This window comes from Lepidothrix coronata, unplaced genomic scaffold (assembly GCF_001604755.1).
Source record: "Lepidothrix coronata isolate B3197 unplaced genomic scaffold, Lepidothrix_coronata-1.0 Scaffold16, whole genome shotgun sequence".
Lineage (NCBI taxonomy): Eukaryota > Metazoa > Chordata > Aves > Passeriformes > Pipridae > Lepidothrix > Lepidothrix coronata.
In genome coordinates this window covers 7,595,200-7,619,668 of record NW_016690196.1, presented here as the reverse complement: position 1 = coordinate 7,619,668, position 24,469 = coordinate 7,595,200, and the positions used below count along the sequence as shown (strand labels likewise).

The window sequence follows — 24,469 nt, the reverse complement described above, 5'->3', positions numbered from 1 at the left end:
GTTTCATCCACAAGTTTTGGCAGTGTGCAATTCAACACTAAGTTTCATATATATTGTTTTTTTACTGTTTCCACTGAGTAGATGCTAAGGTCCACATACGAACATATACTTAGGAGGATTTCCCTTTGTCCCTCTTATATTTCAAAACCAGAGATGGAACTGCTTATAATGCTTTTATACCTTTGCTCTTGCCATTATGTTGAAAAGTTACTAGAATAATACAATTAAGCCTGACTCTGCTTGAATATAACTCAATTGTTATGTATTCATCTTGCCTGCTACCATGCTAAATCATCTACAGTAGAATGTATTTATGTAGTCAGCATCTTAAAGCAGAGAAAGTCCATTTTAATCTTTTGCAGCTATGTTGAATATTGAAAAAATTCTGGTCATGGCAGGTAACTCCTAGTTACTTTCCAATTCAAAATCTTTAGGTCTAATTAAAAGCAAAAGCACTATAATATGCTGTCTTGTGCCCGTGGCAAAATATTTCTCAGTTCTTTCATTTTGTGATAGCTTTACAAAATAAATAAAGGGTAAGAAAATAAGAATACATATTTTTGAGAGTAAAATTTAATTTTAATGATTTAATTGTAAAACATTAATTTAATAAAAATTACGAAGGCCCTTCCTCAGGATATCAGAATAAAAAAAAAATATATAAATTATAATAATTCACAGTAGTAGTAGGTATATGTCAAGTTTTTAGTGACAGCTATAATGCTACTTAGAATTGCACAAGAAAATCAGACACTATAAATAGAAAAATAATACTGATCTCTAACACATACAGTTCATAGCTGTATCTGTTTTATGAATATTTTGACAGAGACTTAGAGGAGATGGGCCAATTTTTAGCCACAGGCATGCAATCCTGGTTTGTTTGGGTTTTTTTCCTGTGAGGAGATCAAAGCAATTTTATATTATTCTTTCCATATAAATTTAGGACACTCTACAATTTTCTTTTTTACAGTGTAACTTGTTGAGTGTAGCCAAATCGCAAAAAAAAAGTAGGTTATAACATATAATATGTTCATATTTGGATGTTGTCCACCCAATTACTTGGTTAATCTATCAAAATATAGCATGATATTTATTGGGATAATATCCCAGTGCAGACTTCATGTAAAATAAGACAAAATTTTTCACACTGACCTAATAAGGTTTATCATATTTAGAAGTTGTATGGATATATGAGCATATATGAAGTAAATGGCTAAATCTACTAGATATAAAATGCTATACTTATTATACCTGTCAGCAATTACTCTGGTACATTCATGTTTAAAAAGCCTTAGAAGGACAGTGCTGTTGTTGCATTCTTCTGCCTTTATAGTTAACATTCCTTGCCAAATTCTAGAAAGGTCTCGAAGGTTGAAGATATAGTGGAATTTAGATGGTGTAGGCAGCATCTTTATCTAAAGAAAAATATTGTCAATAATAAAAATCAGTAACATTTAGAAGGAATCAAGAATAATATAAATTATAAATTTATAATTAATAACACATATAAAACATAAAAATAAAAAAACAACTAATTTTCACACATAATAATGTGGGAAAACTCTGCAAAAAGTCACCAAAAGCATCTAATTTGTTTGAAAGCAGCATCTAGCAATAAATGTAGAACACCAACTCTTATAAGATGCAATTGTTTCATACGTTGCTCTGGTTTTATATAAGTTAAAAGTTATAATTTATAAAGAATTTCACTCTGTGTTCCTTAGCTATAGTGATTAAAGCTTTGGGTAACACTGATTATAGGAAGGAATGGACTGATTATTTCCATTCATGTGTTGTATACAGAAATCTGATATTTTTCAGGTTTCATCTCCAAGACATCTTTCTCTCTTTTATTTTTTTGTTTGGGTTTGGGGTGTATGTGTGTTTTTGTTATAGATATGTTCTTAGAGAGAACACTCTCTTAGAGAGAATAGTCACTTAAATTACACCAATAGGCACTCTGTTCAGACTGATTGTGATAAAACTTTTCCTGTAATTTATACCTTTGTCCGCTGCCACAATATTCTGCCTGTTGAGACCAATTTTTCCACCAGATCACATACTTCAGGCTGGAATTCTCTACAGGAATGAAAATATCCACAGGCAATAACACCTGAAAATATAAAATGCAATATAAATTAATCTCAGGTTGCAGGATATAATAAGGTAGGTTGTAAGCAAGACATATTAGTACTTAATTAAAACACTAATTGGTAAAACTTAATTTTATATTACAGGCTAAATGATTTTTCTTTGATGTCTGTGGCTTTTCTGAACTGGCATTTTAACAGCAGGCAGTAAGTGCTGGCTTTTCACAATATACTATATTGACAGAGCTAACAGAATCGAGAAATTTAGCAACAGAGTGCATTTCAGACAGTACAGAGGTAGAATGGTAACCTACAGACTAATAACAGTCTTCCAGGAAATGCCATTACTTTCTCAACATTTGTTTGTCCAAAATTAGAAAGGCAAGCATTTAAAAGGGTTAATTTCTCTTCCATAGGACTATTTTTGCTGTAATACAACTTCAGTTTTTTCATTGGAAGTACTCTGAATTTGCACATTGAAAGTGAGAAAGACAGTATACTTTTATACATTTTAAATCAATTATTGAAAAAAATAAATTATACTAAAACAGAAGAAAGAAGCACCAAATATTTTGTCGATGGATGCGTTGGATGGCAATGTACAATTGAACACACAAAATTGTCTTTTTAAACGCTGGGGAATATCATTACGGCCTCCTCCAGGATGTATCATTGCTGCTATTATTTGTACATCTACAATTGTAGTGAAGTCTCCAGGTTTATCCAAGCTGTACATTCCTCTCATTTCCATCATCTGACGGACAATTTCGTTTGTTATCTGCAAGTTTATGCAACTTGTACAAATTAGAAATTCATGCAAGAAAAAACAAAATATACCATGATAATTTAATTTTGTCTTGTAACTTTACCATTAATCCATAGAGAAATATTTTCACTTTAATCTAAAACCAGATTAAACTTCCTTCTTTAGTCATATGGATGATCTTGGTTTATGCAATTTTAAATGGCAGAAAAATTCTTTCATGGCCCTACTATCACATAATATCAAGAAAATGAAACTAAAAGTTAAGGAATGTACTGGGGGGAAAAATTTTCTGTTCCTTATTTTGCTGCTGGACATTCAGCTACAGATGTTCAAACTATGCTTTTCAGTTCAATTTTGGTCTCCTTTGAAGCAAAACAACTAATTCTTTTCTGAAAGAGGAAGATGTTTATTTTGAAAAGGTTATTCACTCTACATTCCACTCTACAGCACCTGAGTTAGCCCCCATAGCAACTACTCCAATAATATTCAGCAAGCCTTATATATATGCCCACATACCTCAGCAAAACCAACATGATATGCAGGAGGGCACTGATTACAAACCATCATCCCATAAAAAATATTTCAACAATGTCTTGGGGATATAATGCAAGACCTAGAGGAGATCCTTCCCTAATGGAGATCCTTGCTTTTCTGGAAACTGCCTGAGCCTGTAAGAGCTTTTCCTCAAACACAGCCACCCATGTTCTAGACTGTGTTGACAAAGTAGCTAGTGTTGTGGGTTATTCAACAGTAATTTCAATTTTTTTTGAAAAATTGCAGTTCTCTCACGTGAGAGCAAATGATGCAAACCAAAGAACTGGTATAGGTTCCACTTCAGAGATACGAAAAACTCCATTTTACAAAACCAGCTTTCTAAAGTGAAGAAGAGGAACTATTCAGTCCACAGAGACCCATCTAAATCCATACTGCTACTTAAATACATTCCCAGGCCCACTCTCACAACCAGACCTACTAATCATGCTGTTAACAAACCCACTCAATGCTATCAGCAGCCTTAACACACACTGTGAGCTTCACAGAAGGCAGAGAGCCTGAACATTCAAAAGTGCAGAGGTCCCGGGGTTCTCTGTTGTTATTTAGTCTGAGCAAATTTTAAGAAGTCATAGTAAACATATTTGGTCTTTATATTAGAATAGATATTTCAGAAGACCTAACATCCTGGACTTCAAGTACCTCAGACCTACTACAGAAAGAAACTGTGAAAGACTTTTGCCAGATCTCCAAAAGCATATAGATACTACACAAACAAATTGTAGATGGGCTTATTGAAAGCCAGTGTGTTACCCTTGAATTTTTCACAGCCTTTATTTCTTTCTCCGAAGTATCACAATTACATTTCACAGAAAGTTTTTTTACTAGTGTTTTCAAATTAGTGTCAATCTTGAAAGTAATAATATGCTACTTTAGTACACGGATGCTTTTTATTTAGACTTACAAAAATGAGGAAGTGGGGATTATGTAAAATATGGCACCATTATTGTACATGTCCCTTCAGTAACTCTAATTTGCTCTCTTTTCTTTTTTTGTTGGTATATCATAATTAGAAAGCATTTCCAATAATTAACAATTAATTAAAATATTTAGGAAGTCCACTGATTTCCATGCGTATATATATAAAAAGCACAACAATTTGAGAATAAGTTGTATATGTTAAAAAACAGTTTACCTGATCTCCCCATTCATTGATAAATGGCATATTGATATCATCAATAAAAATAGTCATTTTTCTGCCTCCAGGAGGTCCATAAGTACTTCCAACGCGTTTGTCCACATAACTCTCTATTGTCCTCTAAAAAAGAAAAGAAAATTCTCATTTTGCATCTAAAGCAACAATATTTAAAATGCATTGTTGGAAAGTGTGTTTCTGGTTTCTGCTACAGTTCTTCCCCAATGATCCCCTCTGTTTGTAAGCAGTTTAACCTTTAATTCTATGATGAAGGAACCCAATTCCTAAGGAATCCAATTCCTGTCCTGCAACCTTCTGGCTAGCAGAGAAGTTTTTAAAAATATTTCAAACTTAGAAATTATTATTTCATTAGCAACATTATCATTCCTCTAATATCAATTGTTTTATATTTGCAATACAACAGCAAACCATACACAGGCAACTTAAGAGTCCTTTCACAATCTTTTCCCAGATGTCTTGTGAGTGATGTAATGCAGAATTTTAATATTTTGGTGGTAAGAAGCTGGATGCAATAAGCAAGTGAGACACTGATATATAATTGAAATGTTTCTTCAAAGTTCTACAGCTCTACAGCCTTTCTAAAGATACATAAACAATGACAGAAAAAACACCTTACAAGATGGCAGCAGATGTTTTCCTTAGACAAATAAGGTTTTCTCTCTAAAAGCACAAATGTCATCCTATATGAGTAATGTGGCATGTGCTGTCATAAAGATAGAAGTATTAACAGCATTTTAGAAACAGAAAACAGATATAAGTTTTGTCCAATGTTTTTGTCCTGTTTTTACAACAATATATTAGCTGAGTATTTTAAAGGCATATAGAAAATATGTGGTTAAGGTGAAAAAGAGAAACTAAGTGATTACAAAAGAAATCAAAAACTTTGTAACACATCTAATGCATCCAATATTGTGCAATCTTTCAAATATCCTCAGAATGATGACTCAAAATTAAAAAAAATAATAATATTTTGAATGTAGCCCTTTCAAGTGTTTACAAGGACTTCAACTGTTATTCTGCTACATCTCTCTCTTGGAAATAGGTGAGTGAACTATGTATTCAGCTAGCTAGCTGCTAAGAGGGAGCATATCTTCTGAGGTGAGACAGTACTGCAGCAGAGACAAGACATACTAAGATTCTTTCACAGACTCTCTGTACCAGAGATAAGGAAGCCTGCAATTTGTTTGCAAGACAGTAATGTTCTAGGGACCCATAGTAAACTAAGTAAAGGACACCGAGACAGAGATACTGACTGTTCAACAAATCTTGCATGCATGAAAGGATGGCTGTCTTATTCTGCCACCCAGTTGATACAAACCATGGCCAGAGACCTTATACATAGAATACCTGCTGAGAAAAACTGAGCAGACATTCTGTGAGTTTGGTATTTTTTAAAAACGAATGTTTAATCCATTACTTTTCATCATTTTCTTAATAAAATTTACATTAGCTTCTTAAAAAATATGTTTGATTTTGGGATGGAGTTTGCAAGACCTGTTCCGCGAGCAGACTTTTCAATCTAGAAATATTCCAAAATAATTTCTTTATCCTAGTGGAGGCTTGTCATCATGAATTCATTGCATTGAATTGGTAAGCCAATTCAACTCACAGGATCACATCTTAGCAAATCAGTAGTATCAAATCATAGCACAGTGGTATAAATGATCCTTTTGATCACTTGAAAAAAAAAAATATCTACAGATTTTGCCTCTACTTATACAAATTTTTACCAGTTACATTGAGAAAGAGAAATTTCTACAAAAGTTGTTTTGCTAGAGGTCCTTAAAGATTGGATTTCTGATGCTGTAGTCACACCTGAGGTGAGGAAAAATAAAATCATTTGTAAGTTGAAAGCTGCTTATAAAAAATCTAGTTGTATACTAAAGAATCAGGAAAAAAAAATGAAGTATAACAAAAAATCTAAAAAGAAAAGGTCTTCAGCAAAAAAATGCACACAGCAATCATGGATATATGTATCTCTATGTGAGTGGCTATATTTTATTCTGATCTGCAAAAATTATTTTTAATAGAATTTCCTGAAATTTTGAAGTGACTTAGATGAAAAAGATACTTTAGACTTTAATCCTAAATCACTTATCATCAGAATTAAGTACACTTTATACAATTAGCAAGGAAATTATACACAAAATTGCTTAAAATCTACACTTTTACCTGAAACATAAATGGTTCCGTGGCAGATGAAAAATTTAAAGATTTTGACAAGTGTTCTTCTGGGTCATATCTCTTCATATATCCCTTAATCATGACTGTCTTTGCAGTCCCCTGTTCTCCTATAAGCAAAACAGCCTGTAACAGATATTTAAATCACATAAGTAGTACAAAACCTTATAATTATATATGCATAACAGATCTCTTTTAGAGAAAGGAATAGTCTCTGTGTCTACTTTTAAATGACGTATTTTCTGATGAGTTTTTCCTGTGACTCCATATGCAGTGACACAGTATGTGTTTTTCATCCCACATAGATTCTCTAAGAAAATTATTTACAGAGTCAAAAGAGAAAGGAAGAAGCAAAATTTTCTTCCATTTGCCTCACTTCTTCCAGTTTCCAATATATTCACTGCAGCAGTCTCTTTTAGTGGATGACCCTAAGCTGGCTTCCTTTATAATGGAAAGTAATTTCTAACATCTAATTGGAATATAAAATTTCTACAATTTGTTTGGGCTATAGGTATTCTATTTGACATGTGTCCTTCTTCCCAGCCCTGTTCTCTCCTCTTCTACATTTGTGCTATTAACTGCACTTAACTGCTATTAACTACAGCTTTCCTAGTGTGAGGAAAAAGACACAGATAAGGTTAGGAATTACAGATCTTAAGTGAACTGCTTTGTGAAATTTATTTACTTAGTTTCCCTGTTCTAGAAAGTACAAATCCAAAAAATGAATATGATGTAAAGACTATGAATATGGTTTTATATCTTTCTCTGAGAAAAGTGATAGGTTGTTGAAGGCAAACTTTTATGATAAAAATTATTTTATAAAAAGGGTATTTTGAAAGTTTTGTCCATGCACAGAAAAAAGTACAGAGAACTCATGTTAAGAAACTAAAAATAAAGCAACACATAAATAATGATACATCCAGGAAGAAATTACTAGAGACCAAGAACATGAAGAATATTTCAACCCACAGTTACTTTATAAGTAACTTTCTATTTATTTCATATAGTGGGTATATAGTTAAATAAGTAATCCTGTACTTACTTTCTTTTGTTTTGCAATTATGTCTATCAAAAACTGAGTTCTGGTATTATCAACATTTGGAACCAGAATAGATGCATAATCTGGGACATGATCTGTTGGATAAACATATTCTTGGACTCTTTTACTCCAGTGCTCCCAGGTACCTGAAAGAACAATAAAACCAAAAACCAAAACCAAAACCAAAAACCCCCCAAAAAAACCCCAAAAAAACAAAACAAAGAAATCCAAAAAAACGAACAAAAACCCAAACAAACAAACAAAAAATATCTCACATTTTGGTCATGATCAATATCTTGTTAGTATAATAATTAAAAAAATATATGTTATGGGTAAAATACTGCAAAATATAAAAAGGGATAAAATTTTTCAAATCCAGCTAAAAGGCATGTAACAGAGGACATACTTAGCCATGACCCCAATTACTCCACAATTCTACCAAATACAAACATATTTCTTAAATTTATATATACATATCTAAATAAAAACCCCAAAACAATGTTTACCTAGAGACTAATTCTCACACTGTTGGTGAAAAATTACAGAACATCAGAGTATGGATTGCACATGTGTACACTAAAACAACATTGTTGGCAAAAAAAAAAGAAGTGAATTTGGATAAGAGAGAAATCAGTGTATTCAGGGGAGGACATAGTCTGGCATAGCTATAAGTTTTCTATAGCATTGGTTGTGTGGGGTATTTAAACTAAAAAATTTGTTCTGGAAAATAGCACACTATCCAAAATATCAAGATTCACAGTTTTCAAAATATCTTACCAGTCTTATAGTTTTATAATCTGTAAGATTTACAACTGATTATTGGATGTGGATAAATAATAATTACTAAATAGAATTAAAATAAAATTTTATTGTTTTAACAAAAACTACTGGTTGTGAGAAAATTAAACATAAGATTAATATTAAGTTTGACTAAACCAGCCTAAGGATAAATTATCTAAAAATTGTAGGATGTTTAAGTTAATAGAAAAGTAACCTGTATGAAACTAAAACCAAAAGAAATAAGAAAATGCTAGTAATGAGCACTCTATCTCGTTTCTGACTTCTTACATCCAAGAGGTGCTGGTACTACACAGTTATCAAAAAAACTCCACTCATATGTCTGTATAATAAGAACTGAAGAAGTAATAGAGTTTTAAACCAACAGTATAAAAAGAATGTTAGTGTTTTTTCTTACCTTGCTCAGAAACATAAAATTCATACATCGTTTGATTGGTGCCACGGGGGATTTTTGGTAAGTCTAATTTGTTATCATGAGTTCTAATGAAGGCTTCAAGTTTATCTCTACTATCCAACTCCAGAAGGGCACCTAAACTCCACATTATTGCAAAGCTGAACAATTTTTGCAGACGAACTGAATTACTTGCATCCTTTGGTGAAATCAAGCCCTCCAGAAGATTAATAGACTGAAAATATTTTAAAATATGCCTTAAGAAACTATTACATAATCACTTTTTATTTCCATATATATGTATGCACATGCATTATTTATATCTATTAAAACATTAAATCAATACAGATTACAAAGGAATAACACAAAATTCAGAATTACAAACCCAATAAAATTTACTAAAGATATCTATATAATACTGGATAAAATTTTCAAAATTACTAAAGTAATTTGATCATCAGCTGCCCTTTGAAATTATGCCTATATAATAAATGTCATTTAAGAGCTAGGGTAACAAAACAGCTTTTTAAGGGATTTTATAACATTCAGAACTCCGAGAGTAGGTGGAGCCTTGCCATTTTCAGCATCTGTCTGATGTATTTATCTCAGTTATGGTCAATTAATGCATCTATCATATTAACTTCTATTTTGTGCTTTTAAAAAAAACAGATTAAAATATTGAATGTTATGATTGCTTCACTCTGTTTCTAAGGAACTAGAGTCCAGATTGCAGAAAACTAGTAACTTGCTGTCTATAACTCTGTGATGTTGCTCATGAAGTCAGGTGCTTGACTGTCTTTGAGAATATCATTCATATTCCTTTTCTATATAAGGTAGTGTCCAGCACATTGCTTCAAAAAATATCCTTTTAGCAGTGAAATTGATTTTCAGTCAGCTCTTGGAATTAGTATTCTTTATGCTACCTTGGATCTCATACTTGAAGTGGGAAATAATGCAGTAACACATACTTTCAATGCAGTCTGAAGGACATAAATAGTTAGAATATTTTTCATTACTTTAAAATTTAGTTTTCAAAAATGATCAGTTAACCAATGTCAGTCCTTTTCTTTAGAAGACAATTGATTTATCTAATTTTTTCCAGGACAGGCTGTGTTCCGGTTTATCTGAACAAAATCTTTTTGTTCCCTCAAATACAACCTTGAGTTCAAAATTTCCAAAGATGTTTTGGGTCTTGGAAGTATTCTGTAACAAGTTTTTGAAGGGAAAAAAAAAAAGAGGAATCAAACTGACACAAAAAGACACACATAAAAGGCAAAAGTTCAGATGAAAACTTCAGCTTGCCCAGCATCTCATGTGCAATAGTGACCAAAAGTGGAGAAAAGTAAAAGTAAAGAAAAAACTCTTGGCTTGTGGTAGTGCTGGGTGTAGTACTTCCTGTTGGTACTGTCTTCAGCTTTTGACTTTCTGAATGATATAAGCTTTTTCTTTTTAGTTATCCTCTATGGTTTTTTCCACCCTGAAAATATCAAGAGTGGTCTTGAGCATTACATAAGCTTTTATTGTCTGTAACAACCTTTAGCAAGATGTTCCATAGATCTGCTATTCATGGCTTTGAACAGTTGTTTTCTCCCTGGGTGAACCCCTTCATGCTTATCTTCACACAATTTCATTTGCCATTTTATTACCTATTTATTCAGTGTCATAAAGTCTGCCTACAGTTCTTCATGGTTAGATGTTTTGTCCTTACTACCCTGAATAATCTAGTATCATCAATCAACTTCTTCACCTAAAACTTTTCTAAATTGTTTATGAACATTTTGAACAGTACTGATCCCAGCAAAGGCGAATCAGGATCGGTGATAACCTCTGCCCTTCCTAAGAACTGATAACCCAATCACACATTTCATATCTTCTAATAGGTTATTTATCTAGAAATGAATGTCCTATCTTCTGCTATGACTGTTTAGCTTCCATGTAAATCCCTGGTAAAGAACTATGTCAAACACCTTTGATCCTTCATGCAGGCTATATCAATTAGATCTCCTTTAGCTACAAGTTTAATCACTTTTCGAATTGACTTGTAAGGCAGGACAACTCTAAACAAAAAAAACTGTGTTGAATCTCCTAAGGTAAATTATATTTGTCTACCTAATGAGGTGGGGCCAGAGGATGGTAAAATGTTAGAAAGTTAGTGGAAATTACAAGGAAGAAAGCAAGGGTGAGGTCACTTCTACATAAAACCATCATAAAACTATTATAGATGAATAGGCAGCTTAAATTGTGAATGCTAACAAATGGATGATAATTGGATCCATGTGCATGCTTGGGTGAACATCCAAAACTGAACTTCAGAACTCAAACATAAGTCTGCTAGATGCAATGGGTTTGATTTGGTTGTAAATTTTGAAAAGGTCTGAACTTAAACAAAAGCATGTCCTGAATCCTACAATTAACAGAGAAGTAAGACCAAACAAATCAAGAGGCTGAAAAGGTACAGGGCTTCTGCATATAGACCATTTATGGCAAAACTGGAATGTTAAGATTCTTTTCAAGCAGGATAAAAGCTCTGGTCTCACTGGCTCTTAGGTAACCCCAGCATGGAGACCCCTTAAGACTTAATTATTCTGTCACACGTGGGACAGAAACTTATTAGAGATTTTCATTCACAAGAAGAAACATTCAATGCAGCTTAAATCTGGGAAATATTTCCTTGACCAAGCAGTATGAGCAGAGCCCTAACTTGCTGACACTTCCTAACAAGTGCTAATCAAAAAATAACATAGAAACTTTTAATCACAGGAAAAGTGTTCCATGAAGACAAGCTCAATTCAGTCAGGTTTCACAGATAACAAATGTAGAGGAAAAACAATATATCACCCAAAAATGTTGTGCGCAGCATGTCAACCTATCATCAGAAAGTGATAAGTTACATAGTTTCTGCCTGTGAACTTCAACCCTATAGATACATTCTATATCTATAATTCTATAGATGTCCATTTGCTACTGCACAGTTAAGCTTTGCAGCATTTACTGCGGCTATTAATTTGCAGCAAAATACTTCACAACCTAGAAAATCTGAAGCTGACTGTCTAAAGTACAACAAAAAGATATTAAACTAGCCAATTTGCACCCAATATTAAATTGAAGTGTTATCCAAAACATGATCTTTCTAGCCTCTTATTCAAGGGCACTACTGAATTTTTTTATGTGTGTAAATATGAAACCGAGATTACATGGACAAATGAAAAGTCTGGAGACTTAGAATCTGCAGATGACAACAGACTCATTAACAAATCTGCTAGAGACATGCAGTACAGGAATGACAGTCTTGCAAAATCTGCCACATATTTTTATTATTAATAAATCACTAATATAATTTTGACTCACTCAGGATAGAATTCCAACTATAGGAAGGGAGAGGCAAAAATTACTACATTGACCTTGGATGAGCTGATGGACAGAATAACATCTATTACACCTGGAGATAAAAAGATTCTCTCCCTCTGCTAACACTACCAGTAGGGTTACACTGATCCTTATCACAATTTTTTGGTATTAAAAGTACTGTACTGAGTCCACTTTCTTATTAAACATATGCTTCTGAAAATTTACTGAAGCTTACAAATTCCTGTAATTTGAAGACTAGCCTAGGTATGAAGCAACAAAGAGAAGTAAAATTTTCTTCTGCACATCTCTAACCATTCCTCTTATATTGCCCAAGAAACAAATATTGAGTTTGAGCTTTTCTTTGTCAGGAAACATTGAAATTAAGTTTTGTTGCTATCGAATGTTCTCTTTGCTAATTCTGCATATTTAAGATTGTCAGTCAATTCATAGAAATTCATACTGTATCTGTTTTACCTGCATTATGTAGTTACATTCCAGAAGCTCCATTTTTGGATTAAGGTTTAGTTTCATATATGTATATGCTGGTTCAAAGATTCTATCATACAAACTTTGCAAAACTTCAGCTTCTTGAGCAGAACGTTTCTTCAGCCATGCCTGAAAAAAACATCCTCAGTATATAAAATGTATAACAAGGTAAAATTCTGTATAAAATGTATAGCAAGGTAAAACTAGAAGCAGCCAGCAATGATTATCTTACTTGCAATATTGGTTTCCAGTTGAGGACAGAAGAACTGATGAAGACCATACCCATTCGAGAAACTGTTGCTGGAGAGGCATTCTCAATGTTGTGGACCTCAAATAACAGTTTACATGTAGGAGACATAGGAATTCGATCTCCATTTGCTAGAGTGAGGGTCTTGTTATCATCCAAAACTGAATTTAAATTCTCAATCCAGATTGCATCTACAGGACCATCTAAAATCAGAAATATATTTTCACCTAGAAAAAATAATCAAAAGAGATATAGTTCATATCATCATGCTGAAATAGCAAGAAAATAACTTTACAAAAGATGGTCTAGAACTTAAATGTACAAAAATTTATTTTATTTATTGTAGTTTCTGCCATCTCCATGGATGCTCATTACTGAATAAATTGTGTATTTAGGTAAGGAACTATATTTGAAATTATTATTAGCAAGTAAGGGCACAAATATATCTTTATAATGTTGAATATTTTTTTATCTTGGCTGGCTGCCAAACAGAAACTGCTCTACTTTCTCTTTCCCCATCCTCAACAGGACCAAGGGACATAAAGTGAAAATGTTTGTGTGTTGAGATAAAGACGGGTAGATCATTTGCCTGCTGTCATGGGCAAAACAGACTTGGTTGGCAAAAACTATTTTATTGCAAATGACATAGATTTGGATGATGAGAAACAAACACCTAAAACACCTTTCCCCCACTCCCTTTTCTTTCTCTGGACTCAACTTCTTTCCTCCCAACATCATCTAACTCTTCCTCTTCCTGCCCCACCCGTGCTCAGGGAAGATGGGAAATGTCTCATTTTTTCACTAAAATAAGGGTTATTTGGGCAACTAAACAAAAGGCATTGAATATTCAGAGATCCCACCCAAGTTAATGAAATCTATGATCACTCATCTGTTCTTAAAATCTAGTTGCTTTCCTTTTATTTTGAAATACAGATGAAAATACTTAAATTTTTGCAAGCAAATTTTAGCTTCATTTGGAATGTACAAAATTTCCAATTTCCAAGAAAAGCATATACGTTTCCAATATAGAAAATTCAATTTTAAAATTAACCTCCTTCCAGGAAGGTTCGCTGGAAGAATTCTCTTTCTTTAATGTAAGTATTTTTATTTTCTCAGATACAAATGAAACTCTGTGAAAAAGAATTTCAGTACTCTAATAATAAAATATTGAAATATAAAACTGGGTAATCAATGTGTCAAAAATCACAGGATAAACATTATTTTAAAGATAGTGCCATTAGTACAAGTAAATCTAAACTATAGTTTATCAGCTTCCAAATAACACATCTGCACTGTAGAACTGAAGTGGCAAGAAAATCATCAATTTTTTAATGTAGATATACTACTGAAATAATAAATTTTTAAACTGTTGCCCTTCTTAAGTGAACTGTAACCTCATCTATGTTCTCTATAGGTTCCCTCAACAGGGAACTTCACCACATTTGCAAATTCAATATGCTTTTTTTAATATATCATTCAAGATGTATTTTTATTATACCAAGCACAAAGTATTTATGTACCCTTTTTGGTTTTCAGTGTTTTCCTCCACAGTGTAGAAAAGATTCCATCTGTCCAATCATTAGTTGCAGCATCCAGTTTTCCAAACATCTGAGGAGCAGTAATAGCTTTGGGGTTCATTCGCATTTCCCTATGAGGTTGGCCACATTCTGTGAGTGCTTTCATTAATACAGTTATGACCATTGTTTTTCCAGATCCACTAGGTCCAAGTGTCATCAACCCATGACGTACTAGAGAAGTTTCATACAACTATTAACGAAATCAAAATATTTCAATTGAAAAATCAAAATAAAAAAACCCAAATATATGCTTTAAAAAGATTTTTGCTTGCACTTAGGAGTGATGAAAAATATACCAGACACACAAATTATATGCTCAGAACTAAACTCAGCATGCATTTGCTGAATTTTAGCTTTTTGTGGAATAGTACATAACATCCTAATCTTCTAAGCATCAAGAAAGTCTACTATAAACAGTTTACAGGACTAAATCTTACCTAAACTTTTCAAAGCAACTGAAAATAGTTTTACTAGATTTTAAAAAGTATTTTTCATATTATTCAAATGAAAAAAGGAACAGTAGCAAAACATTAATGCAACAGAAGTATGATTCATCGCTAGTGCTAAAATACCTGAGTATATGAAATAAACATAGGGACTGCACTTTCTCAAGGACTGCATTTGAGTTTAGTTTCAGAAGAGTTCTTTACTGAATTTTCTGTTTGTCTTTTAATATTAGCATTAGGCTTGCTATGGAAGTGTCAGGGTCTGCCTATACAAGTATCTCCTGTTGAAGGAACTAAAAGGCACAAAACAGTGACAGTTCTCCTGGATGCCAGCAGCTTGTAAGATGAAGCTTACATAGTTCTTCCTCTGCAAGCCAGGTAAAGGCTTATAATCAGTACAGGAAGAAGATCTACAGGCACCACATAGGTCTTACACATACAACCTTCATTTTTTCCCATACTAGATGAGCAGTTCTTGAGTGAGACAGTGGTTTAACAACCAACATGCTGTTCTGACTCCTGTTTGTGAAAAATGTTTCAGAAAAAAATTTTACCTGAACAAGCTTAAGATTCCATGGTGGATGATTAACCAATCCTGCCTCTTCAACCTGATGAGCTACTGCAGTCTGAAGCTCAGCATAGGTGCTACTGTCTAACTGTATCCCCGGAAAGAGATCATTGATAAGACTAAGAAACAAAGGCTCATCTTCATCTATCTGAAACAAAAAAATTTATTAAGTATGGTTATCCAAAGAATTTTTGAACTAAAATTAGTCTCTGTTTTAAAAGAATAAGTAGTAAGAAGGTATTTTCTAAATACAGATGCTTACAGACAGCCAACAGGACAGCTTGCTACAAAAATAGCATTTTGAAAATGTCATTCACATGCCACACAAAATATAAATTCAAAACTGAAAGAAATTTGCCACTGAGTAGGCACTGGAATCTGTAAAATTGATTTGTAAAACACTTCCAGCATATATTGGAAAGAAAATCCTATCTGTAAATAAATCTTCAAAAGTCTGATTTCATGGATACTCATTATTCAATTTAGTTATGGTAATCAGTCTGTACACAAGTCAGTACATAAAAAGCCTCATACACAGGTAAGCCACTAGTAATCTATTTGAACCTTTGCACACTGAGCACTGTTTACAAGTCTAATAAGCTCTCTTTGCTGTTTAATGATAACATGAAGATTATCATGTTTCAATTTCTAAAGAACAGGATGCTTGAGATTTTTTCTATTCTAATACAAAATCCATGAAAAATCCAGTAGGCTTGCCTTTAAATGGTGCTAAAATATTAAATTAGATTCTTACCAGCTTAGAAAGATTCATATCTCTTAACCCTCTCATAACAATACTTAATTCAGTCTCATCTGGCCTGGCCCTCTTTTGAGTTCCAAGAGTCCTCAGTACTGAGAGGATATTCCTCAGACCAAAGTCATAATGGACCTAGAGCGTGGTAGAAGGCTTATGCATCAGTAACAAATTCTCTAGCTTTATTTCATCAGTATATCAAGTCTTATTTCCATATTGTATAGTATAGTTGTCCTACCTGGAAAAAGTAGCTAAAATAGGAATTGTTGCTGTTGTTTAGGAATTATTCTATTCAAACAAATGAAGGATAATAAGGCTGTTTTCAGGAAGATTGGGGGGATGGAGGGGGAAAGGGAGGAGAGTGTGGTGGTGTGTGTTAAAAGTTTTTCTTTTCTAATTTAAATTTATTGATTTCACAATTTATAATGCCACATAGCAATTATTTTATAGCTCTGTATAGCAGAGTTCTAAAAAACTAATAGTTCAATTCAAGACTCTGTCTTTCCAACTGAGGCAGCTTAAAGCATAAACTTCAGAGCAAGGTAGTGCTATCAGGACATGAGCAACTTAAATCAAACTTTAGACATTTCTTTTGTAGTTTCCAGCTTCCAATTTCCAACTACTTACTCTAGCCCTAGATAATTCTTACAGAAAAACGACACGACCAGGATAATTTTTACCCGGCTGCCATGTTTAGGCAGAGAACCTCATGCATTTGCAACTAACTACAAAGTATCATTTTTAACAAACTACTATGTGACTACATATTAATGAGTTAATATGGCTATTTGTTAAAAAATTTTATAGAGATATTTGTTTGAATTACTTTTAGATTATGTCAATATTTTGTAAAAAAAGCATAAAAGTTATGCTTAAAAAACAATCTGTACAACCCAAAATATGGGGTTTTATTGCATAAATATGAAGACAAAGAGGAAAGGAATACATAACACTACCTGTTTAGTGAGCTGCTCCTCACAAAGTTTATAAAGAACAAAGAATTTCTTAGCCAAGACCACATTATCAATAAATCCATAACTTGCAAGTTTAACTCTTATAATTATCTGAAATACAAATTTTTGTAGAAATTCCATTAATTTCTCCAGGAGACAGGTCATCAAAATCAAACACAATTTTCCTTTCAGTTTATTCAAGATTTTTACCTGTCTATCTGGAACCATCATTGCAACGGTTCTAAACTGAATTTTGAGATTTTCTGGTAGCTCTTGACGTCCAGCATATCCAGGATTCTATATAAGAAAACATACTGCATTATTATTTATGATAGCCAAAATAACAGTAAATGTATGTATAAATACGTAGATCAGTCCAGAGTTAGAACTCTTGTCTACCAGTTATTAAAATTTTAATCTCCCATAAAGTCATCTTGGATTGTCTTCAGCCTTGGCATTAGGAAACATACAGTTTAAAATTTCCTGCTCATGAGATTACAGGAATTAGTGTTATAAAGCCTCAAGAATTCTGTGGCAACAAGACAGCATACTCTGAAAGTTAATATTCTGTATCTGGGAGCTTGAAGAATTTTTACATTTTCATGTAAAGTACCCATTAGTCAAGACATATGTCCCCAAAGAATGTCTTTGTTGTATCTCCTACTTTAAGTGAATGTTCTTTCCTCCCCCTCCCCACAGGTATCATTCTCATTAATACTACTAAAGCATTTCAAGGTAAGGTAGTAAAGTGTATTAGTGTTTCAGTCCTCTCAGTGAGCACAGAGAATTCTGGAAGTTTGGTCAAACTCTCAGTCTGCATAATGAATTAAAATACACTAATAAATGGACATAATTATGAACTTTTGCAATAATATTAAAGTCAAAATGAAGGCATGCCATTCATGAATAATCAGATTATGTGTTGAACACTTTAGTCTAATTCTATAGTGACAGCATCACTTAATTAATAAAACTGGTTATTTTCACCTTGCCATTTAACCTCTATATAATATAATTTGTCACTTCTTTGTAATTATTACTACATTTACCATAGTTAGGAAAATTCCAAACTCTGGATTTAAATCTACACAGTCTCCATCAGCAAAAATGAACTGCTTTTTCTTTTCTTTTCTTGCTGTTAAAATAATATAGATTTGTTGTGCTGCTACTGACAAGACAGGCAATTCAATTCGGTTGAATTCATCAAAACATCCCCAAGACCCGGACTGGGCAAGACCTATAAAAAGGGACAGAAGAAAATATTATCTGTTGTTCTCCATGCATATTTGAGATATCTGGCCTAAATTACTTTTCTTGCAAATAATTAAATAACAGTAGTTTTATTTATTGTCCCGTGGTCAAGGCCCATCTTTCTCCAATCCGCCTGACTATTTCCATACCAATCTGAATTAATATTAGTTGATTTACATACAAGGTTTAAAAATGAATCAAAGTCTGAAAAAATATATTTTTATATTTTGGGGCAATTGGTATATATTTTGTCCAGAACTTTCTGTGAATGTAGCCTTTTATTGTAGAGCACCATCCAATTATTTGGAAAAAGCTGTACTGTTAGTCAAAAAAATTAAAAATAAGTGATTGAGAGCTACAAACGACTAGCCCTAAATGTCACAACAACATCCTCTTTTGTATTATTTTCATTTGGGTTTTCCAGCTTTCACAATGCTTTAAAATTACTTTTTACTAGCCTGTTATAAATCATAGAGATTAAAAATTGAAATTATTTTCACACTAACTAGAGGTTTAAATAAAACTGAATCCCAAAAGACAGAAAAAATTAAACTCGGAGCATGTATCTCTATGCATAAGCATTACCATTTTACGTCCCCACTAAACTACAAGTTTCTCATGTAATGGTACAGGATATTAGCAACATTAAAAGTGTAGACATGTCTATGGAAGTAAGAGAGGAGCATAGAGAAAGAAGATTAAATGGAAAGAGAAATCTAGCAGCACTATATTAACAACAAGAATATTTTCATAAAACATTATTTTCACAGTTGTCTAATTTAAGTTTGGAAAAGTAACATGTATTTAGTAACAAGTAGGAGAATTACTCTTCCTTTCACAACATTTTATGAGAAAAGCAGCATCTTTTCCCAGATGATATTAAACTATCAATAAAGCAATGGTTTTCTTTCATGTATACTGGAAGATAGCTATTTAAAAGCAAATAATTTATGCAAGTCATTCAGGGTACACTAGTGTCATGCAGTTAAGTTTAAATCACTTCAAAGGGATTCGGTCACGAATTCTGTCACACAAAGATTTTCTAAAATTTTAATACCTTGACTGTCAAATTGCCAATATCTTCATAAACCCACAGCTTCAGCTTTTTTATGCCCCTTGCTTCTCAATACATACAATACCATAACTTTGAAAAATGAGATGACAGAAACTTCGTGAAGTTCAAGTCCCTTATGTAGAACAGAATAACACCATGATTTGTTGAGCCTGAACAGGAAGCTAAGGGAAAAGCCTACTGCTGTTATCACTAACTAATAGGAGGCACTGAGAAAAGAGCCAGGCTCTTCTCAGAGGTGCAGTGGAAGAAGACAATGGACACCCATTTCAATGTGGGACATTCCAAGTTAGTGGAAGTACAAAAACTGTTAAATTTAATATAGTCAAAACACTTGAACAGAGGTGTTGCAGAATGTCCATCCCTGGAGACAGTCAAAACCCAACATGAATAAGGTACTGAGCAACCTGCTCTAATGGCATGTGCTAAATGACCTCTTAAAGTCTCTTCTATCATACGTGAAGAAATCTTACCTTTGAAAATCCTACCCAAACCTCTGAAGTCCATTTGATCAGAGCAGTTAAAGACCACGACGTATTTTCCCAGAGCCTTTCCCATGTCTTTCGTTGTTTCTGTTTTACCAGTTCCAGCTGGTCCTGCTGGAGCTCCCCCCATGTTCATTCCCAAAGCCTGTGCTAAAGTTATATAGCACCTACAAATGTTAATTGATATGGATTTATTAAATTATATGAAATATACGTGTGCATATATATAACAATTGAGTTATGCAATAGATTCTACAGCTCCTGTGTTGAAATGCTACTTCTTCATAAAGCAGTTCCAATTATTTTTTGTGAGTGCAAGAAGTTCAGAGAGGTAAAAGGCACAAAATACAGCATTTAAACATTACTTTTAAAAGAAAAAAAATTCACAAACTAACAACAACAACAAAAAAAACCCCAACCAACCAAACAGAAAACATCCTGGTGTTAACAAGCTAAAAAAAAAAAAGTTAATGCTTATCCCACAAAGGAATTTGTCATTAACTCTTTTAACAGCTATAAAGAGCAGATCCTGCTGTTGAGTTCTGTTATGTCATCACATTCTGCAGCATCTTAACCTGTTACCTTTGCCTAAATTCTCAAGTGTGAAAGAATAAGGATATATGTCCTCTTCCTCAGTTATCGGTAAGAAATATTTACAATTCTAGGAAAAAAAACTCGTAAGTTTTACTCTTTTTCTTTTTTCTAAGTCTTAAAAAGTCTAGACTACTTTTTTACTTATATATGAGCCTCAGTTATGTTTTTCACTCATGGCAAGGTATGGAAAAGTAATGCTAAAGGAATTAAAAAAAAAAGTTCCTTTACAAATGATGGGTTGTCTTCAGTGTCAAATCAACATGCTCTGAACACATTTCTAAATGAAGTATTTCTGGTTTTAATTCATAATTGAATAGAATTTAATAACTAACTGCAGTTTAGTTTGAATTACTATAATTTATTATGTCCAATTTGCACTGCAGGAATTTTCATGTTTTCTATACAATAAGAAACTTTGAAGTGACAAGAATCTCTACAGTTCTACTGGGATCAATTTTGGGGTAGCTAACAACTTTACATCAAAAATACTCATTTGCTGATGGCAGTACAGTTCACTGCAGAAATCTACTGAACTTTCCATATTGTCCCAATAGCAGTCCTACATTTTCTGTAAAAGTAAAGGTGTTCAAAAAGTCATAGAAACACAGACACCACATAGGTAGCAAAGGAAATGATTGTAGGTTGAAAGTTATTTTTAGTTCTTGAGGGGGTCTTCTTGCAAGTGAAGTATCTTTTGGCCTTTTTTTCTCATTTGGTCAAAAGTGACATTTCAAGACAGGATTGAACAGAAAAAGAATTTTGAGAAGAAAGGAAGCAAAGAAATTCTGAAGAGGAAAAAGAAATACAGTTCTTATTGTTAAGCCACATTTGAAACAAACTTGCCATTTGCTTGCCTAGCTACAGAATGTGAGTACATACATCTGGGACTTTTTCTTAGGCTTTCAAAGAAAGTAGCCACAGAACCTTTATAGAACCTCTTATTACAAAATTTGAAATATTTGACCTAATCTTTTGTTCAGTATCCTGCTAAACTAAATGTTGCTATATAACCTTAACACAATTGATTTCCGTTACTAAATGTTTTTTTTAAGACTGGGCAATGATAAGGGATTATTAAGTGTACAAATCAGTGAGATCATTTTATCTTTTCTAAAAGATTATATTAAGCAAATGTTTGAGAATATTTTCATGAGTGGCCTAGCCAACACAGGACTTAAAATGTACCTCTTTAAAGACAAATGTTAAACACTAGATACTAAAAGTATTCCTTATCCATAAGTATTTTTCTAACCTGTCTGTAAGAGGTGTTATAACCAGACGATCAGTGCAACCCAGAAATTCATTTTGGTAAATAAAATCAACATCTGTAATTGATACAATGACGTGATCTGGATCCTCTTTATAGTAGAATCTAGACTGCTTTAACCACTCAAAATCAGTTCGTGATTTGATGTTCATTTTTACCTTAAAAAAAAGTAAATGCATATGTTATAACCAAGCATCTACATTTATTGTCTTTGACAGTCGTGATAAAATACTTATTTGTATGTGAATAACAAGTGATTACTCAGGTGAAAGTTTCTCTCTAAGTAAACTTAAATATATCAAGCATCACATAATATGTTCAGATACATGCTAGCCTGATACTAAAAAACATCCTGATCGCTTAACCTGATCATCCCAACATCTGTGTTAATCAAATTGCTTTGGTAGTGCAGTCCACCTTCTAAGTGAGAAATGCAAATAGCATACTTCTTAATCCACCAAACACATTGCAACAAAGGGCATGATGAAGGAAGGATGTGACTGAGGCATGGAAGGCAAACGCTGTATAAACTAATAAGCCTATGTCATCAGCAGTAAAAATGTGAGAGGTGTAGTGTTGAGGGATGCCATTATTCAACAAATAAAGTAATGGTAACAATTTAGCACAATCTCAAAAGTTTAAATATAGGATTGCAACTATTTGCCATTTTTAGTAGGAATTTTTGTTTATTTCTCTTATATGTACTCTCCTTAGTAAAGTGCAGCCCCATGTCAACTACTGAGATTCTGTAACAAGCCATGGGAAATTAATTATAATGATACAGTTACAACATCCTCAGCAGTCTCAACTTTTTAAGTTATGCTAGTAAGACTAATACAACCTTTTTCAAAGGAACGAAATACGAAGAGGGTTTTGTCTATCAAAATAACTTATAGGAAGAAGTGAAAAATTTAAATATCCAAGGTGTAGACTTTTGGCAAAAATATTTAGTTGACAAAACAAATTAATGCTATTCTAGATTAAGCAAAATTTTACTGCTTTGATTATGGTGAGGTTATGGACATCTTTTTCTTATAAACACATACATACACCTGTAACAGTAGCTGCCACATATAAGAAAGAATATTATGACAGAAAACGCATTTATTTGTCAGAAATCAAAACCTATACTTTACCAAATCATCAAAAATGTCACGCTGATGCACGTGAATGGTAATAAGCGTTTCATATTTCACTCTGTCAAACTTGGAAAGATCATGTGTGGTCTGGCCAATCAGTGTATTCAGAATATCCAGAAATCTGCCATTGGTTACTTCCATTATTTTTTTGTCTTCCTTAGCATTCTTTAGAGCTTCTTCTGAATCACGTGTCCACAATATTTGAATTCCCAGTAATCCAACCTAAAAATGTAATATTGGAAAAATATACAAAATAATCACTTGTTGAACTCAAGCCTTGTTATAGAAGTCTTGGGTGGGAACAATAAATTGCGGTGTAAACAGTCACAAAATATCACTACATCCAGCATGAATCTATCTCACCAGGATACTGTGCTGAATTAATTGGCTCTGCTGTGCCTTCCTGAGAAGACATTTTAAAATTGTTCCAAAATTTGTCATGTAGTGAGATACACTCAAACTATGAATGAGTGTCAGTTTCTCTAAAAATCCCTTAGAGTGCTCCACATAATCATAACATAACACAAACATAAACTGGTCCTGGATGTAGAAGACCTTCTGAAAATTTCCCACTGCCAATTTGTAGCTAATTCAAGCACATTAAAATTCTGGGCCATTGCTACTAAACGTGGGATGGCTTGCCTTCTAACATTCTGTCATGACTGGAGTACAGCCTAGAGAACATTGAACTAAAAGTTATTTTGCTTCCAAATAAATCTAGAGAGTTAGAGGATGTTGAACATAAACTACCATCTCAGAGTGATTTTGATTTACAACACCCACAACAAAAAATGATAGATGAGCACTGTATCCCTTCGTTACCTTTATTCCCCACATTTCTATATTCACAAGGCACTAAGCCCTAAAAATTTGACTCAACCACTCTATTTTTTATCTCCCTATACTCGCAGTGAGTTCATGGCTACAGAGTTTGTCTAGCAGGAGATATCTCACCATTGTAAAATCACCAGGCTCTAATAAATAGAGTCTAAAACAAATTTATTTTAGAATGAATGGTCAAAGGAAAACAAAAAATAAATATTTGGATGTGTCTTTTTTGTGCTAGCTATAACAGAAGCTTCAGAGACAGGAAAAAGGTGGTTTGAAGAAAACATTTTGTGTTTATCAGTATTTTGCCCAATTTCTTCTCTCTCCTTTAACACAGCTTTTCTTTCTCCGTAAAAATTTCTTGGCCAAATCTTTCTAGCACAAAAAATTTTTTGAATGTAAAAAAATCTGGATTAGCAAGACATGTGAAAAAAAATCTTTGCACGTGGTAATAAATCCACTTTCAAATATCTGACAA

At 33.0% G+C, this 24,469-nt stretch overlaps 1 protein-coding gene across 3 annotated transcripts in view; it reads right to left on the bottom strand.

Annotated features, from left to right (window-relative positions):
• DNAH8 (dynein axonemal heavy chain 8) overlaps window positions 1-24,469 on the bottom strand; it is a 129,014-nt gene that overhangs the window by 50,646 nt on the left and 53,899 nt on the right. For 2 of the 3 annotated variants that reach the window (XM_017806687.1, XM_017806686.1), the window contains exons 42-59: window positions 23,161-23,385; window positions 22,010-22,182; window positions 20,152-20,330; window positions 18,405-18,592; window positions 17,566-17,652; window positions 17,359-17,466; window positions 16,403-16,537; window positions 15,635-15,796; window positions 14,578-14,824; window positions 13,043-13,284; window positions 12,799-12,939; window positions 8,983-9,211; window positions 7,791-7,933; window positions 6,740-6,874; window positions 4,547-4,669; window positions 2,658-2,871; window positions 2,007-2,116; window positions 1,255-1,418 (exon numbers count right to left, since the gene is read on the bottom strand). In XM_017806687.1, coding sequence (XP_017662176.1) covers window positions 1,255-1,418; window positions 2,007-2,116; window positions 2,658-2,871; window positions 4,547-4,669; window positions 6,740-6,874; window positions 7,791-7,933; window positions 8,983-9,211; window positions 12,799-12,939; window positions 13,043-13,284; window positions 14,578-14,824; window positions 15,635-15,796; window positions 16,403-16,537; window positions 17,359-17,466; window positions 17,566-17,652; window positions 18,405-18,592; window positions 20,152-20,330; window positions 22,010-22,182; window positions 23,161-23,385 — 3,005 coding nt within the window. The remainder of the gene's footprint in view (window positions 1-1,254; window positions 1,419-2,006; window positions 2,117-2,657; window positions 2,872-4,546; window positions 4,670-6,739; window positions 6,875-7,790; window positions 7,934-8,982; window positions 9,212-12,798; window positions 12,940-13,042; window positions 13,285-14,577; window positions 14,825-15,634; window positions 15,797-16,402; window positions 16,538-17,358; window positions 17,467-17,565; window positions 17,653-18,404; window positions 18,593-20,151; window positions 20,331-22,009; window positions 22,183-23,160; window positions 23,386-24,469) is intronic. The other variant, XM_017806688.1, reaches the window with a different exon arrangement.